This window comes from Schistocerca americana, chromosome 7 (assembly GCF_021461395.2).
Source record: "Schistocerca americana isolate TAMUIC-IGC-003095 chromosome 7, iqSchAmer2.1, whole genome shotgun sequence".
In the NCBI taxonomy this organism is placed as follows: domain Eukaryota; kingdom Metazoa; phylum Arthropoda; class Insecta; order Orthoptera; family Acrididae; genus Schistocerca; species Schistocerca americana.
In genome coordinates this window covers 290,331,048-290,349,446 of record NC_060125.1, presented here as the reverse complement: position 1 = coordinate 290,349,446, position 18,399 = coordinate 290,331,048, and the positions used below count along the sequence as shown (strand labels likewise).

The following is an 18,399-nucleotide window of genomic DNA, read 5'->3' as shown; positions in this document are numbered from 1 at the left end:
GTGCGGCGCTCTACGGAAGTTTTACTTGGCACTGTAACTACAAAAGTCATTTGAGAACTCCTGATGTCGTGTCGGATCTTCCTGCGTAGAGAAGCAGCTCGACGTGTAATGAACTCAACAAGTCGTTGGAAGACCTCTGCAGAAACACTGAGCCGTGCTGTCTCTCTAGCTGTCCATAATTGTGAAAGTTTTGCCGGTGCAGGATTTTGTGCACGAACTGACCTCTCGACTGTGCCCCATAAATGCTACATGGAATACATGTCTAGCAATATGGATGACCAAATCATTCGCTCAAAATTGTCGAGAGTTGTCTTTAAACCAACAGTGAGCAGTTGTGGTCCAATGATAAGGCGCATTGTCATCCATAAAAATTGCATCGTTTTCCGGCTGCAAATGGTCTCGAAATAGCCGAATACAACCATTCAAATCAGTGATCGGTTCAGTTGCACTAGAGGATCCAGTCCATTCCACGTAAACGCAGGCAATCAGGAAGCGCCCACCAGCTTGCACGGTGCCTTGTTCACAACTTGGGTCCGTGACTTCGTGCTCTGCGCCACATTCGATCCCTACTATTAGCTTTTACCAACTGTAATCGGGAATCTGACAAAGTCACGGTTTTCCAGTCGTCTAGAGTCCAACCGATATGAGCCCAGGAGAGGAACTGCAAGCAATGTCGTGCCATTAACAAGGGCACTCGCGTTGGTCATCTGCTGCCATAGCCCATTAACGCCAAATTTCACCGCACTATACTAAGTTATACTGTTATCGTAAGTCCCAAATTATTTCTGCGGTCATTTCACACAATGGTGTTTGTCTGGTAGCACTGACGACGCTACGCAAACACTGCTGTTCTCGGTCGTTAAGTGAAGGCCGTCGGCCACTGCGTTGTCCGTCATGAGAGATAATGCTTGGTATGTGACACTGTGGATCTAGGAAAATGGAATTCCCTAACGATTTCCGAAATGGAATGTCCCCTGCACCTAGCTCCAACTACCAATTCGCACCTGTCGTGTGGCCATAGTCACGTCGAAAACCTTTTCACATGAATCACTTGAGTTCAAATTACGCACTGCTCTTTTATACCATGTCTTCGCGACACTACCGCCTTCCGTATGTGTGCTTACTGCTAGCCTATTACTTTTGTCATTTCAGTGTAGTTGCCATACATTTAGTTCAGCGTTGGTTCTTATAGTAAGCTGTATCTTTGGAGTAATTCTTGTTGTTTTCATGAAAGACTTAATCGAAAATTTCTCCTATTTCACTTAAGCGTCTCAGCTCATTACGTAAGCTTGTAGTTTTAATGTAATTTTAGTTATTTAAGTAGAATTTTATTTCTTATGAAGCGCTTATCCCTAGAGGTAATGAAACCTGGTCAAGGCTTGTTAGAGTAAGCTTTATGCAATCGATTTGCTGTATACATCATTTACTGAAAGTCTAATTAGGATTGCGACAGCCAGCAATGTTCAAAATTATGGTATTTTTTATTCACTATTTTGAACAAACTGAAGGTGTCTGTATGGGTAACCATCTGTGTCACACAGAATCCGTTTTACGGAAGGCTTCGTACATAAGGCAGCTACATCAGTTGTTATTTGAGAGATATGTACATGGTGCCTTCGTGGTATGGAAAAATAGAGGCGAAACGCTTCCTTCATTTTTAGTACACGTAAGCTCTCTCCTTCCTCGTATTTCTGTCAGAGTGGATGTGGAGAAAAATGGAGACTTTCTTTTTCTGTGTTTCACAGGAAATGAGATGTGTCTTCGGATCACAGAGTCTATAGTAAAACAACAAACAATGACCTGTATTTAATAGTTATTATATGTCAATATACACACCAGCGGGCGGTGTACTACGGACACCCGTTCATAGAGTACAAGGTGTTTGTGAGAGCTTAGCAGCAGATCTTACTCATTTCTTCCATTTCTTTGATCTGAACGGGTACTCTGGGAAGCAGATTCGCTTTCCTTTTCGATCAGCATTATTCACACTTCATAAGCAGCCAGAAATTACGGACTAAAATGTTGATGGTGTATTCTTCAAGGTCGACAGGCTCTTCAAGAACTTGACGAATGTGTGTCTCAGTCACTGTGAAGATGACACGATCAAGCATTATGATTTTTTTTTTTATTCACAGCGATCACTGATGGCAAATATTCGTTTATTCAGTTACAGATATATGCATATGTTATAAAAATGTACCTGGTGGTATGTTAACAAGTGTAATAAACGATGTCGTAGTATACATAGACTAGAAAGTAATCAGACGTATCTTTCCTCATGAACTTAACGGAGAGAGCCATTAAATGATTTCCCTAAATCGCTTCAGGCAAATGCCGGGATGGTTCCTTTGAAAGGGCACGGCCGATTTTCTTCCCCATCCTTCCCTCACCCGAGCTTGCGCTCCGTCTCTAATGACCTCGTTGTCGACGGGACGTTAAACACTAACCACCACCACCAGAGCCATTAAAATATGTAGCCATAAGTGGCACTGTCACTTGGAGTAAAATATTGATAAAACAGTAGCCCTACGTGCCCCATAGTGTCGAGTCGTCGCTTGCATACTGTGTTTACAGCACCGGTGAAACAGCTGAGCGGTCGCTAGATGTTGCTGGGCGAATACAGTTGGCAACATTTTAATACAAAGAGATAATGAAGAATGCAATTAACGAAACATTATTCCTAACGTAGACTACAATATGCAGGTTGTACCCACTGCCTCTAAGGGAAGTCTATTGTATCTCTCAGAAGAGATGGAGATTTATGGGAACAGGAAACGTCACATTTCTGAAATTCCCAGTGAACAGAATGAATTTGCGCCTAGTGTCTATTTCTCGTCATATGACAAGCTGTTATAAGTACTATACACAGGTAGAGCTCTGCCTCTCCTCCTGCCACCAACATTAATCTTGCCTTAGTTTCTGCGAATCTGTTGTGCCGCAGCTTTTTCATCGTGCTTCGATACGCAGCTTTCAAGTGGCTTATTTGTCTATTCTATATGTCACAGATCACCCCCATGGCAACATATTTTATAATCTTAACGATAGGCCATTACCATACGTGTGTTGAGCCTTGCAGCCTTCGTTACTTCCATTCCTCATTCAGTTCATTTTCATTACCTCTTGGCCCTGTGGCGACAGCGATTCTTCATTTCAGTTTTTGGTGTGCCAGCTGGGCCTGCGATGTCTTTGTCGGTTGAAAAGTTGTTATCAATTAGGTTCGTAGTACTGCATTTGGTCTGTACATTTACTTGCAGCTACCCTTCAGAATTAAAAAAAAAATTTCCTTTTGACTCATGACTAGCTCTCTTTTAACTGAGTTTTATTTATTCAGATTAGTTGTACGCAGAAATAGTCTAAGATTAGATTTCTAACGCCGTTGCAAGCTGTATTCGGCCACGTCTCATAGGCTGTTTGGAGCGGCGTTGTAAGTACAGTACGCAAGCGATAGCCCAACATTACATGACACGTGTTGCTTTCCTTATAGTGATATTTCTTCATGAGACAATGTCACTTAATTGCTTCACGAAAACAGGTACGTTTGCTAACTTTCCAGTCTGTGTTCACAGGGTGAAAAAAATGCCACACTTAGAAGTCGGCTTTCTATTCCCATTACAGATTCTAGAGAAACATTTACTTACCAAAATCAGATAGGGTCTAACATTCTCCGTGGCGTCTGTTTGTTCTACATCGTGTCTCCCTACCACTTTTGCGCAACGACGCTCTGAGCGTGTATTTTAGGGAATTGTCTAGTTTGAACCTGGGAGCTGTTGCTGGTAAGGAGACGACAGACCACACATGACATGTAGATTTCAGAAGAGTTCAGTGAGACTAGCGATGATATAACCAAATACTTAATGATTTCAGCGTCAGTTCCACTGCACTCCCTGTGAAAGAATCTTAATACTAACAAAATTTAGTGGAAGGGGTTCAAGGCTTTCCTATTTTTAGTTAGCTGGTAAAATAACGTCGAAAAAGCAGTTAAGTTTACCATTAGAAATTTTATTCTACTTACAAAACATCGTTTATAGATTGCACTATTGATAAAAGGAAATGTTTTAATACAAGATGGTAAAAACCAAGTGCGTTCAACAAAAATGTGAACGAATATTCCCTGAGTGGCTTTCCAAGTTCTACAATGGATCGAAGGATGACCTATGCCATATCACATCTATAATCTAGGTTTAAATTAAGTTTCACAAAAGACAAAACTATCAAAAATGGTCTACAGTGACCCTCAATTATCTTTAATTACTTATCTAACTTGTCGTAAATTACAGTGGCTGATGTGGCTTCTCAATAACTATATAACAGAAAAATCATCGCGTTTCGGATTTTTACTTCAAGTGGCAAATGTGAACACCATGAGCTTTAATTGACGATCGACACTAGTATTACGCAAAAAGGGGGTGTAACAGATGAGACTTCTGCAGTTCTGAGTGAAGCTTTATGCGCTGTTATGCGGCATCGCGTGTGTCCAATCCCTTGTCGGTGTTCGTCAGGGGGCGGCGGGCAGCACAGCTCCGCTCACCTCGCCGTCTCGGAAGCCACTCTTTCCTAACTTCTCCTTACTACAATTTACCGAAATTGGTTTAAAAAAAACTATCTGGCTCAGTTTTTATCTGACCAATCAGGGCCTCAATGTTAACCTTAAGCTCCGCCTACAAAAATTCTGTCCATCCAGTGAGAAACGTTATACTTTTCGTGGTGGGGCAATGCTTTTTTAAAGTTTGCAACGTAACAGAGACACGAAAAAGTCTCACGCTAAAACTTGCAGCTGGTGTGGTCCTTTTTGTGTTATCGTAATGTATACTGTTCTACTGGAGGGCTCTAGCTTTTAACATTGGCTGGGGGGTGGTCCTGACGTCACAGAGACGCGAAAAAGTCTCACGCTAAAACTTGCGGGTGGTGTGGTCCTAGCGGTTAGCTGGCGACGTGGGTGTCCGTCCGTCCCTTATCGTAGGGCCTTCCAGCTTAACACGGTTCTGCTCTCGGCTTCTGTTCTCGTTTCTCCCCTTGGAACTGCGTCTGTCTCACGGTGGGAAGGTATGACATGCATTTAGGCATTCTTGTGTTAATCTGTGGTATTCCATTTGCTCACTCGTTACTCGTATTATTTTGGTTAATTTAATGTCACGATTTATTCGGAGCTATGTGACATGCTACTGGATTTGCTTATCATGTCAGGGTTTTCATGGAAGGTGTTGCGTTTGCCTGACACCTTACAAGGGTCCATTTTGAAAATACGTGTATGATAACGAGGAGCTGGCAAAATTGTCACAGCGTGCAGGGTATCGGGCTATACGACTCGTCGTAGCTACCTGAATGGACTACTGGGACATCAAACCCACTTCAGCTATGAAGCTGTGGTTCGAATCCTCGTCGGGTTTTTGATGTATTTCTTTTAAATGTTTTTTCCAAAGTTCCCGTCGTTTATTAGCAGCATACCATTTTGTCACAAGACGATAAATTAGAATTCGCCGTCTATAGTTCTGTGAATGACTTCTGCACCAAGTAGAGTGTAACGAACGTTTTATACACAAAGACACGTGGACTACTTCTAGCTCCTCTCGTGAAGACATTTTCGAGCTCCACAACAGCCATTATTGTTCGGAGCACAACCACCACACTTTGGGGTAAGCCTGTGGTCAGGAGTCGTTGAAGGACTCTCTTTGCGCCTTTATCTATTGCCAGAGAAGTTGAATACGCCTCTGTATCGTACGTTTCTCTGCAATACTTTTCTTGACGGGTTATAAAACGTTCAACTTTTGGGAGGTCTCAGCATGATGATGCAGCGCCACATTCTGGAACGAATTTGTATAACTGTGTAAATGAAGCATTTCCAGGGAAAAAGATTTGTACTGGAGGTCTTGTGTCCTGGCTTCCACGTTCTACAGCCCTTAATCGTCTACATTTTTATTAGTGGGGGCATTTTAAAGAACAAGTTTATAGTATTCCAACCATGGACATACATGACCTAATAGCTCGTGTGGATGCCGCTTTGGCAAAGGTGGATGCAGGTGTGTTGCGTCCTGCAAAGTATGATCCAGCGAGTGGGGAAGTATTTGCAATTAGAAGGTGGTCGCTTTCAACATACTTTCTAAAGTGAACGTTGCTCGTACGTGTACGTGCTGGCCCTGCGAGCATAAGCCAGGACGTCAAACGTACAGAATGGAATTATTCTGTGTAGCACAATGTGCAGTCTAGTGTAGCCTACCTACTGTGTTCTTTGTACCGCTGAATAAACACGATGTAACTTTATTCACTATTATTTTCTACTGGCTTTATTTGTGTCATATTCGAAAGGAAGTAGTTGTTTACGTCTGTAAGACGTTCATATTATGTGTTACTGTAACAGTAACAGAAAGAAATACACAAGATACCACATTGTTGAGGTGTAATCTGGGTACAGTTTTATGCTGTAACTGTAAAAAAAAAAAAAAATGCTAATGCGTCTCGAACATAGGCGAGTCTGCGCATCCGATCCTCGTGGTATTGCGGCGTCTCACTAAGCTAATACATCAACCGCCGTAGACGGTAAGAGTTCATCGTACCTGCTGTTGGCTACGCTGTACGCCGTTACGGCGTCGCCAAAGCCCCAGTTTGGAATAGCATTTCCATTTAACCTACTGGTAGAACTAGGTTTTGCTACATATACGAGGTGTGACAATAAAGTAATGAGACTGATTTTCCTTGCAAGATGTGGCAACCCTGCAGGCTCGCATAGGCGCATTATCTTTGACCTTGGTCTATAAGCTGCTTCTAGTCCAAGCTGCTCATCGATGCATCTGCTCAGTCGTGAGTTGTGCTGCAATAAGTTAACATGTGGTTGTGTCTCTCGTCACGGAAATGGAACCGCATAATATTGCGCAACGGTATGCCATTTATTTTTGCGTAAAATTGGGTGAAAACGTGACGACAACTTACGGTAAACTTCATAAGGCTGTTGGAGAGGAGGTTATGTCAAGAGCTCAAGTTTTCGTTGGAATAAAATGTTTAGTGAAGGCAGAACGAATGTTAAAGATGAAGACCGCAGTGGATGATCATCAACTTCACAGATGGATGTCACCTAGGCCAGGGTGCATGAACTTGTATGATCTGATCGAAGATTATCAGTGAAAATGATTGCAGACGAACTGAACATCAATCGATAAACGGTTCATCTAATAATAACTGAAGATCTTGGTACGAGAAAGATTTTTGCAAAAATGGTCTCTGTCAGTAGAGGAATTTTTAACCTCAAAACAAATTTCAGTACTACGTCAGCCACTTTATTCACCAGATATCGCTCCGTGCGACTTTTTTTCTATTTCCAAGCGTCAAAACGGCGGTCAAGGGACGCCATTTTCAAACAACGCGAGGTATCCATAAAGCTGTGACGAGGGTCTTGGAGGATATTACAGAAGATGAGTTCCAGAAATGTTACATCAATGGCAGAAGCGCTGGAACTACTTTGAAGGAGACAACACTAAACTTGACTAAAACGGTAAGCAACATTTTTTTCACATCAGTCTCTTTACTTTATTGTCGCACCTCGTATTTTCGTCTTGAACTCGGATGAGGAATCGCATGCCTACCGCTTACGACACTAGTTATTACGGTAGCTAGCTTACCATTATGTACGTTTTTGTAACTTAAACACATTTCTGTATTTTGATCAGTATGAAACTGATCCAAACGATCGTAATTGAATAAGCGAATATTTGTAATCAGTGACTGTTGTGGCTTAAAAAGTTTCTTCAAAAACTTCCAGTTTATATGTGTCTTCCGTCCTCCAACACAAGTACAAACGATACTGAGTTCCGATCTCGGTCTAAGGAGATGACTAATATAGAAGATGTCTTGGCATTGGACAGACAAGTCACACGGATAAAGAGACATTGCGATGAATACAGGCATCACACCAAGCTACACCAGGAAAAAAAATTGCCGTTCCTGACAACTGTCGTGACTGAGACAGGGTATAAATCACGGACAGACCAAGAACTTCTCGTCCACCTCCATCTACTGACAATCCCTCATTAATGAAGGGGTCGATGTACTTGTAGCAAACTTCTTATTCTACACAGGCATAGGATTTCAGCTTATTAGACCATGGGAAGCGGCATTCATGTCACAAAAACTTCTTCATCACTCGTAAGGAAACAAATTCAAGAAGGTCACTCCTAGGGGATGGTTCAAATGGCTCTGAGCACTATGGGACTTCTGAGGTCATCAGTCCCCTAGAACTTAGAACTACTTAAACCTAACTAACCTAAGGACATCACACACATCCATGCCAGAGGCAGGATTCGAACCTGCGACCGTAGCGGTCGCGCGGTTCCAGACTGTGGCGCCTATAGCCGCTCGACCACTCCGGCCGGCCTCCTAGGGGAGCTCACTACTACGGGCACTCCTTTGTTGTGCAGATGGCTGAGTGTCAATGCCCCCTGCAATCACATTATTGTCCCGTCTCATAATACCTGCCCTTTTCTAGCGAACCATCCGAGCGAGGCAGCGCAGCTATCGGTACACTGGACTCGAATTCTGGAGGACGGTGGGTCAAATACTAATCCTACAATCTACATTTAGGTTTTTCTTCATTTTCCTAAGTCGCCCCATGCAAGTGGCAGGGTGTTTCCTTTGTAACGAACACTATCGATTTTCTTTCCCATGCTCAGCCTGTAAACGAGCTTGTTGTCGATGAGACGTTAAGTTATAAATCTTCCTTCCTCTTTCCAGTAAAAAGAAGGTAAAATTTGGAGAACCACTAGAACTCTCTACAATTGCACCTGACGACGACAAGCAGCTGCCGCGTGGAAGTGTTGTGCAGTTTTCCCGACACAATTAGACTCAATACACGAGTGCTTACAGGAAGCGTTAGAACTAACGTTCGACACAGCTTCGATAATGTCATTGTTGCAACAGTCAATCTCAAAGTGAGTGGACTCATTGCAGTTCAAAATTATTTCCTACATACTGAAAGGTTTGGAATTGGTTGGTGATGTAAAGAGCATGTCAAGAGTTTTTCCTTGGCGAAACCTCACCACATCGTTTTCCTAGTATGGAAATCATGTAATGGTTAAACGCAGAAAGCTTTAATGACGAGATAGAGACTTCTTGAATAATCCGCCGTCTCTAATACCTGGTGACGTTAATTGTTCGTAACAAAATTACTTGTAGAACAATGCGACCGTCTTTTCTGCATCACGCAATGATAAACAGCAGACTCTTGACCCCAATTTTTATTATGTGGTTAACCTGAAGCTGATACGTTTTGAAAGGAATTATGTCAAAGGAAAATAAAAATTTCGATTGAGACATTTCTGTTTATGACTGAGACCTGCCGATATATTATTTACGTATCTATTCTAGAAACATAAGGGCTGGGTGTCAGTGCCCCCTTGCAATCACATTACTGTCCCGTCTCCTAGTACCGGCGCTTTTGTAGCGAACCAACGGAGCGAGTTAGCGCAGCTATCAGTACACTGGACTCGCATTCTGGAGGTCGGTGGGTCAAATCCCAATCCCGCAATCTAGATTTAGGTTTTCCTTCATGTTCTTAAAACGCCCCATGCAAGTGACGGGGTGTTTCCTTTGTAACGAATACTACCGATTTCCTTTCCAATTTTACGCCTTTAAACGAGCTTGTTGTCGATGTGACGCTAAATTCTAAATCTTCCTTCCTCCTTCCCTCCTTATTATAGCCAATTTCTGAGTATTATGTCTCAAGTAACTAATATCGATTTTGTGAAATTCACTCCTAAATTTTTAGCAATTTATTTCGACTTATAACTGAGAAACAGTCGATGACAGACGTATTTTATTTTTGGTACAGGTGTCTGTTGTACTATTTATTTGATCATAGTGATTATTAAGTTTCACGCCAAGATAGTTTCGGCGTTTTTGTCATTATCAATCGAACCTTCGCAAATAGGAACAGCACAGTTCCCTATGTCTATTTTAGTTTCCGTGCCTACGTACGGCTCCTTATGCATACGTATTAGCTGGTACAGGGTGTTTCAAAAATGACCGGTATATTTGAAACGGCAATAAAAACTAAACGAGCAGCGATAGAAATACACCGTTTGTTGCAATATGCTTGGGACAACAGTACATTTTCAGGCAGACAAACTTTCGAAATTACAGTAGTTACAATTTTCAACAACAGATGGCGCTGCAGTCTGGGAAACACTATAGTACGATATTTTCCACATATCCACCATGCGTAGCAATAATATGGCGTAGTCTCTGAATGAAATTACCCGAAACCTTTGACAACGTGTCTGGCGGAATGACTTCACATGCAGATGAGATGTACTGCTTCAGCTGTTCAATTGTTCCTGGACTCTGGCGGTACACCTGGTCTTTCAAGTGTCCCCACAGAAAGAAACAGGGGTTCATGTCTGGCGAATAGGGAGGCCAATCCACGCCGCCTCCTATATGTTTCGGATAGCCCAAAGCAATCACACGATCATCGAAATATTCATTCAGGAAATTAAAGACGTCGGCCGTGCGATGTGGCCGGGCACCATCTTGCATAAACCACGAGGTGTTCGCAGTGTCGTCTAAGGCAGTTTGTACCGCCACAAATTCACGAAGAATGTCCAGATAGGGTGATGCAGTAATCGTTTCGGATCTGAAAAATGGGCCAATGATTCCTTTGGAAGAAATGGTGGCCCAGACCAGTACTTTTTGAGGATGCAGGGACGATGGGACTGCAACATGGGGCTTTTCGGTTCCCCATATGCGCCAGTTCTGTTTATTGACGAAGCCGTCCAGGTAAAAATAAGCTTCGGCAGTAAACCAAATGCTGCCCACATGCATATCGCCGTCATCAATCCTGTGCACTATATCGTTAGCGAATGTCTCTCGTGCAGCAATGGTAGCGGCGCTGAGGGGTTGCCGCGTTTGAATTTTGTATGGATAGAGGTGTAAACTCTGGCGCATGAGACGATACGTGGACGTTGGCGTCATTTGGACCGCAGCTGCAACACGGCGAACGGAAACCCGAGGCCGCTGTTGGATCACCTGCTGCACTAGCTGCGCGTTGCCCTCTGTGGTTGCCGTACGCGGTCGCCCTACCTTTCCAGCACGTTCATCCGTCACGTTCCCAGTCCGTTGAAATTTTTCAAACAGATCCTTTATTGTATCGCTTTTCGGTCCTTTGGTTACATTAAACCTCCGTTGAAAACTTCGTCTTGTTGCAACAACACTGTGTTCTAGGTGGTGGAATTCCAACACCAGAAAAATCCTCTGTTCTAAGGAATAAACCATGTTGTCTACAGCACACTTGCACGTTGTGAACAGCACACGCTTACAGCAGAAAGACGACGTACAGAATGGCACACCCACAGACTGCGTTGTCTTCTATATCTTTCACATCACTTGCAGCGCCATCTGTTGTTGAAAATTGTAACTGCTGTAATTTCGAAAGTTTGTCTGCCTGAAAATGTACTGTTGTCCCAAGCATATTGCAACAAACGGTGTATTTCTATCGCTGCTCGTTTAGTTTTTATTGCCGTTTCAAATATACCGGTCAGTTTTGAAACACCCTGTATGTCGCGGTACATACTGCATCTTTGAGCGAATGTGTCAGTTGTTATGGCCACATTATTTATATGTACCGTTACTTATGCGGTCTTCGTAAAATTATTTTTGGCAGGATTTTGACAGCTCTGGATCCAGCAATGCCGTTGTTTTGCATTACAAATCATATTTTGTGGAAAGTCAGTGATAACGTTCATTCGTTAAATTCTTAGAGTTAATATTTCGTGTTTTTACCATACATAAATAACAAACGTTGTATTGTTTAGTGTTTGTCGTGATGATTTACCATTTTTACAATATAATGTCAGGATAATTTTTCAGGCATTTTCTATGTTCAAAATCTGTTTGTTCATTAAGGATGTCCTCTTGACAGTGGCAAAAAACGCGGAAACGAGCTCGTTGTGTAACTTTGTAATTACTACGAGTAAGTAAATGAATGTAGAGCAGCATCGTATACCGAAAATAGAACATGTTGCTACGTGTAAATTAAAGATTGAGGGGGAACAAAGGAAAGGAATTACTGAAGCACCAAACAGTATGCGGAGTCAGCCGTGACGAGTAAAAAGTTTGTACCGGACCAGGACTTGACCCCGGATCTCCTGCTTACTAGGCAGGTGCATTAACCACTGCGCCATCCGGGAGACCGTTTTAGCACATCAGCGCGGAATATTTTGGCACACGTGACTGCCGTTCCACATTCCCACCGAGCGCCACCCATCCACAGTCCCTTTCCATTTCATCCATGCTCTCTACTCGGAGATTCCCGCAGGAGGTCGGAAGCATTTGTGCAACTGCACTGAAGAAGGTGGATCTATTGTTCATCTAGGCGAATCAGTTATATAACTGCGTGGTGGCTGTTCTTTCGGACATGTGATACAGTGCAGCATCAGAATAAGGCTGAACGTCCGTATTAGATTATGTCACGACCAGCACTGTAAGTTCGTATACTGAAAGAAACTGCTTCTTCATCCTTCTTTGAAATACACTGGAATTGTAGTTCTATCCAGAACAGTCGCTACTTTCAGTGGATTTATGAACTATTCTCAGCGGTGAATGGTAAAATATCTGCCTGTCAGTATTAATGAGGTAAAATGGATTTAAATTGAAGACCTATTACCGATTCCACGAAATCAGAGGAAAGTCAGGTAAATCTAAAATAATAATGTTTATCAAATGCTCCGCAGTGTACCTGTCGTAGCGGTGCGAGTACACCTCATTATACTGAACTGGACATTTCATTCTAAAGGTTAAGTTGATTTCACAGTTTCGATAACTTTAAGCTAATTTCGTCATGACATATGAAGTTCTGTGATCGGTCGCATTCGAAATAATGTTCCCATCGTAAAGTGATGTGTTCCAGCGTTTCCGATATTATCACAAGTAGCCTACATCAGGATGATTTAAGCAAATGAAGCGACCCAGAATAAATCCGGGCAACAACTCTGGAAATTTTATTTTCACAAGTCCGTCTTGATCACACAGATTCCTTTACACTTTATTACCGGTTTCGGCTTACCACCATCTTCAGATCGTTAAAACATGTACTCTCATGTTTAACTTGACAATGATTTTTTCACCAGACTATTTTAGCGATCTGAAGATGGTGGTAAGCCGGAACCGGAAATAAAGTGTAAAGAAATCTGTGTGATCAAGACGAAATGGTTCAAATGGCTCTGAGCACTATGCGACTTAACTTCTGAGGTCATCAGTCGTCTAGAACTTAGAACTAATTAAAGCTAACTAACCTAAGGACATCACACACATCCATGCCCGAGGCAGGATTCGAACCTGCGACTGTAGCGGTCGCTCGGTTCCAGACTGCAGCGCCTAGAACCGCACGACCACTCCAGCCGGCTGATCAAGACGGACTTGTGAAAATAAAAGTGCCAAAAATAAAATGATTGCGGACTCATTTACAGACTTCATGAGTTCAATTGATAATTCTGCAAATGTTGCAAAATCAAAATATATTTATTAATGTACCGGGTGATCAAAAAGTCAGTATAAATTTGAAAACTTAATAAACCACGGAATATTGTAGACAGAGAGGTAAAAATTGATACACATGCTTGGAATGACATGAGGTTTTATTAGAACAAAAAAAAACCACCCCATATGGCTAGATGCGTAAAAGATCTCTTGAGCACGTCGTTTGGTGATGAGCGTGTGCTCAGCCGCCACTTTCGTCATGCTTGGCCTCCCAGGTCCCCAGACCTCAGTCCGTGCGATTATTGGCTTTGAGGTTACCTGAAGTCGCAACTGTACCGTGATCGACCGACATCTCTAGGGATGCTGAAAGACAACAGCTGACGCCAATGCCTCACCATAACTCCGGACATGCTTTACAGTGCTGTTCACAACATTATTCCTAGACTACAGTTATTCTGAAGAATGATGGTGGACATATTGAGCATTTCCTGTAAAGAACATCATCTTTGCTTTGTCTTACTTAGTTATGCTAATGATTGCTATTCTGATCAGATGAAGCGCCATCTGTCGGACATTTTTTGAACTTGTGTATTTTTTTGGTTCTAATAAAACCCCATATCATTCCAAGCATGTGTGTCAATTTGGACCTCTCTATCTACATTATTCCGTGATTTATTCAGTTTTCAAATTTATACTGACTTTTTGATCACCCGGCATTAATATGTATTTATATATTAATATATATTTATTACTTTATTTATTACTTTGCCAGCACTGTTGCTCTTCACTTATGCTGTGTCCTGGCTCACTTGATGATATTGAGATGTGTCTCTTTGCCCCTCAGGTTGGAATCTACGCGCACCCCATCTTCAGTGAGGAGGGTGACTACCCTTCGGTGATGCGGCAGAGGGTGGACGCCAATAGTGCAGCAGAGGGAAGACCACGCTCCCGGCTGCCCTCCTTCACCAGTGAGGAAGTCGCTTACATCAGGGGTGAGTGTCCACTTGGGAGCCCCGTTTGCGGAGCACACAGTGACACTGTGTGCCGGAGCTTACTTTCTGCCATTCCTTTGCAGGAGAATATATCTCAAAGAGCAAGTGTCAGCAGATCGCCACTACACATGAAGAATTGTCCACTGCAGGTCCAAGTTAACTGTAACTAATACAGGTATAAAGGATCTGAACTGTAGAAAGTATAGTCAAACTATTACTTATCTTTTTTAAACATAAATCCCCCTTTCATATTTGTCGGTTTGTTTGCTGGTAGACTGTACTCTCTCATCACAGTACCGTGGCACAACAACAAAATATATCAGCCGACTGACACGGTGGAGTTTCATAAGGCAATTCGTTTTCTGGATTTGAAGGGAAATATCACTGAAAAAATTCATGCTAACACGCTCTAAGCGAAGAATAGTGTGTGTACTGAATGGAAAGTCGGCTGTTGTCCATGATCCAGAATTCTGTGCACATGCGCAAAGTATGCCATATGAAATCGAGTAAACAGCTGTGTCTGAAGCCAAAGGCGAAAGGATACTTTCTGTATGTTTAATTAATTATGGATTTTAGCTGCTGGGCTTACCTACAAGTAAACAGTTGTTTGAAGCACTGTTAAAGTTCGAAGTATATAACCAGCAGTAATAACAGAAAAAACCACCCAGGAGAGTACCGAACGTTAACCACAAAGTGCTTGACAGCCGATTTTCTTGTTATAAACAACAAAAGCCCAGTAAATTGTAAAAATAGTGTGTGTAAATGAAGGAAAGCAACATCAATTCCTAAAGTTAATTTTACGGTAGAAGTTCCCCTTTTCCTTTAAAAAGTAGAAACGTCTTCGATACAAAAGTTTTCTGGGTTTGGTACCGCGTCATAATGTATAAAACTACTGTTGCTGGAGAAAAACCAACGTTTCGGCCACTGTTGCAACGGCCTTCCTCTGGGTCTACTGGTAAGTTCTAGCTATGCAGTGTCCCTTATATTTTGTTGTTACTGTTCATTGCGCATGCCATTACGTGATAATTTTAAAAGGATAGATCCTTTCATTAGTCACTGAAGGAAGAAGGAGAGGTAATTTGTTGTGGTAATGTCTTATGAGAGCAAACTGCTGAGGTCACCGGTCCCTAAGCCTACACACTACTTAATCTATCTTAAACTAACTTAAGCTATGGACAACACACACATACACATGCCCGAGGCACGACTCGAATCTTCGACGGGGGGAGCCGCAGGGACCGTGACAAGGCGCCCTAGAAGGTGAAGGAACTTTATTTTAGTAGGTTATTGCGGTGGAGGGAGAGCGTTACCTCTGTTGTCTATTGGCACTTGTGTTATGTGCCATGACTGGTGGTGACCGTCGAATGAGAAGTTGGCTCCTGTTTTTCAAATGCTGGACGTCGGCGGCGCGGCGGCAGTTACTCGCCGGTAGTACTCGCGCCTCATGTTGACAGTGCGGTCTGTTGGTCTCTGATTGCTGGCACCCAAGATGGGGCCAGCCTGATTCCTTCCTCTCTATTCATATTCTAACCGCCCCCGGTAACTGAGTGGAAGCCGGCACGGTATCTCAGCGTGTTCGGTCAGAGGGCTGCGTGCTCTGTGTAATAAAAAAAAAGAGTCAAAGAATCAACTATCAACTTGAACAGATGTCTTGTGACGTCCGCCCAGACCAAACGCAACGAACAATATCGAACAAAAAGAATTTAAAAAAAAAGGTGGTCAGCGTGACAGCGCCCGGGTTCGATTCGCGGCCGAATCGGAGATTTTCTCCGCTAACGGACTGGGTGTTGTGTTGTCCTAATCATCATCATTTCATCCCCATCGACTCGCAAGCTACCGAAGTGGCGTCAAATGGGAAGACGTGCATCCGGCGAACGGTCTACCCGACGGGAGGCCCTAGTCACACTTTTCCAGTTTTATTCATATTCTTAGGGTGTTTAAGTATTTCGATGGCCTCTCTGATTTTGCGTTTCGTCATATCCGGTTGCTTGGACAACTCACAGGCTTCGCTGTATTTTATTTCTTTACCGCAATCTTACTGATGTTCTGCCACTGCAGATTTGTTGTGTTGCCCGAGACGAATATAGCGCTCGTGTTCCCTAACGCGTGTTGCTATTGGCCTGCCAGTCTCGCCGTTGTATGCCTCTCCACATTCGCATTCCACCTTGTACACGCCTGCAGTGTGTAATGCTTCCACCTTGTCCCTAGTGGAGCCTAGCACGTCCTGGATTCTGCGACCGACTACTGTAGAAGACAGGCTACACCCCAACCCAGTGAAGGTGTTGGCCTATTCGAAATGGTTCAAATGGCTCTGAGCACTATGGGACTTAACATCTATGGTCATCAGTCCCCTAGAACTTAGAACTACTTAAACCTAACGAACCTAAGTAAATCACACAACACCCAGTCATCACGAGGCAGAGAAAATCCCTGACCCCGCCGGGAATCGAACCCGGGAACCCGGGCGTGGGAAGCGAGAACGCTACCGCATGACCACGAGCTGCGGACTGGCCTATTCGGTCAGTAACATTTTTCACATAAGGTAAGTGCACTTTTGGCTGCAGTTTCTCTGTTTCTTGCTCATCTTATATTCATCGAGAGGGCTGTGTGGATCGATTTATGGCTGTAGCCACTGGCTGTAAATCAGTGGGCACAGAAAAAGGCCGCTGGAACTGTAGCCGAAACGTTGGTTTTTCTCCAGAAGCAGTAGATTTATACATTATGGCGCGGTACCATACCCAGAAACCTTTTATGTCGACTGGCTGACCGCAGAAGCCTACGAAGTTATAGAAATGACTTGTTTCGCACTTACGTGTTTTCTTCACTACTGTGCACATTGAGGTGTACATTGGGGTGGTGATACGCACTTATACAGATGACGACTGTATCGGGTACACAAGTTGTAAAAGGGCAGTGCATTGTTGGAGCTGTCGTTTGTACTGAGGTTTCCGACGTGATTATGGCTCCATGACGGGTATTAACAAACTTAGAACACGGAATGCTAGTTGGAGCCAGATGTGTCGGACATTCAGTTTCGGAAATTGTTAGGGAATTGAATAATCCGAGATTCACAGTGTCAAGTGCATGCCGAGAACACTAAATTTCAGGTATAACCACACACCACGGACTACACAGTGACCGACGGCATTCATTTAACGGCGTTCCCCAAAGGAGTGTTATAGGCCCTCTATTGTTCCTGATCGATATTAACGACATAGGAGACAATCTGAGAAGCCGTCTTAGTTTGTTTTCAGATGATGCTGTCATTTACCGTCTTGTAAAGTCATCAGATGATCAAAACGACTTGCAAAATGATTTAGATAAGATTATGGTGCGAAAAGTGCCAATTGACCCTGAATAAGGAAAAGGGTGAAGTTATTCAAATGTGTACTAAAAGAAATCAGATAACTTCCGATTACGTGATAAGTCACACAAATCTGAAGACTGTAAATTCAACTAAATACTTAGCGATTACAACTACAAATAACCTAAACTGGAACGATCACATAGATAATATTGTGGGTAGAGCAAACCAAAGACTGCGATTCATTGGCAGAACACTTAGAAAGTGTAACAGGTCTACTAAAGAGACTGCTTACACCACGCTTCTCCGGCCTATTCTGGAGTATTCCTGTGCGGTGTGGGGGCGCATCAGATGGGACTGACGGGTGACATCGAAAAAGTACAAAGAAGGGTAGCTCGTTTTGTATTATCGCGAAATAGGGGAGATAGTGTCACAGACATGATACGTGGATTGGAGTGGCAATCATTAAAACAAAGGTGTTTTTCGTTGCGACGGGATCTTCTCGTGAAATTTCAGTCACCAGCTTTCTCCTCCGATTGCGGAAACATTCTGTTGGCAGCTACCTATATAGGGAGAAATTATCATCACGATAAAATAAGAGAAATCTGGGCTCGCACAGAAAAATTTAAGTGCTCGTTTTTCCCGCAT

General features: G+C 43.0%; 1 protein-coding gene across 1 annotated transcript in view; it reads left to right on the top strand.

The window, feature by feature from the left end:
• Nucleotides 1–18,399, top strand: part of LOC124622241 (myrosinase 1-like) — a 109,548-nt gene that overhangs the window by 57,223 nt on the left and 33,926 nt on the right. Inside the window, exon 7 of the mRNA XM_047147896.1 lies at nucleotides 14,300–14,447. Within this exon, the coding sequence (XP_047003852.1) occupies nucleotides 14,300–14,447 (148 nt within the window). The remainder of the gene's footprint in view (nucleotides 1–14,299; nucleotides 14,448–18,399) is intronic.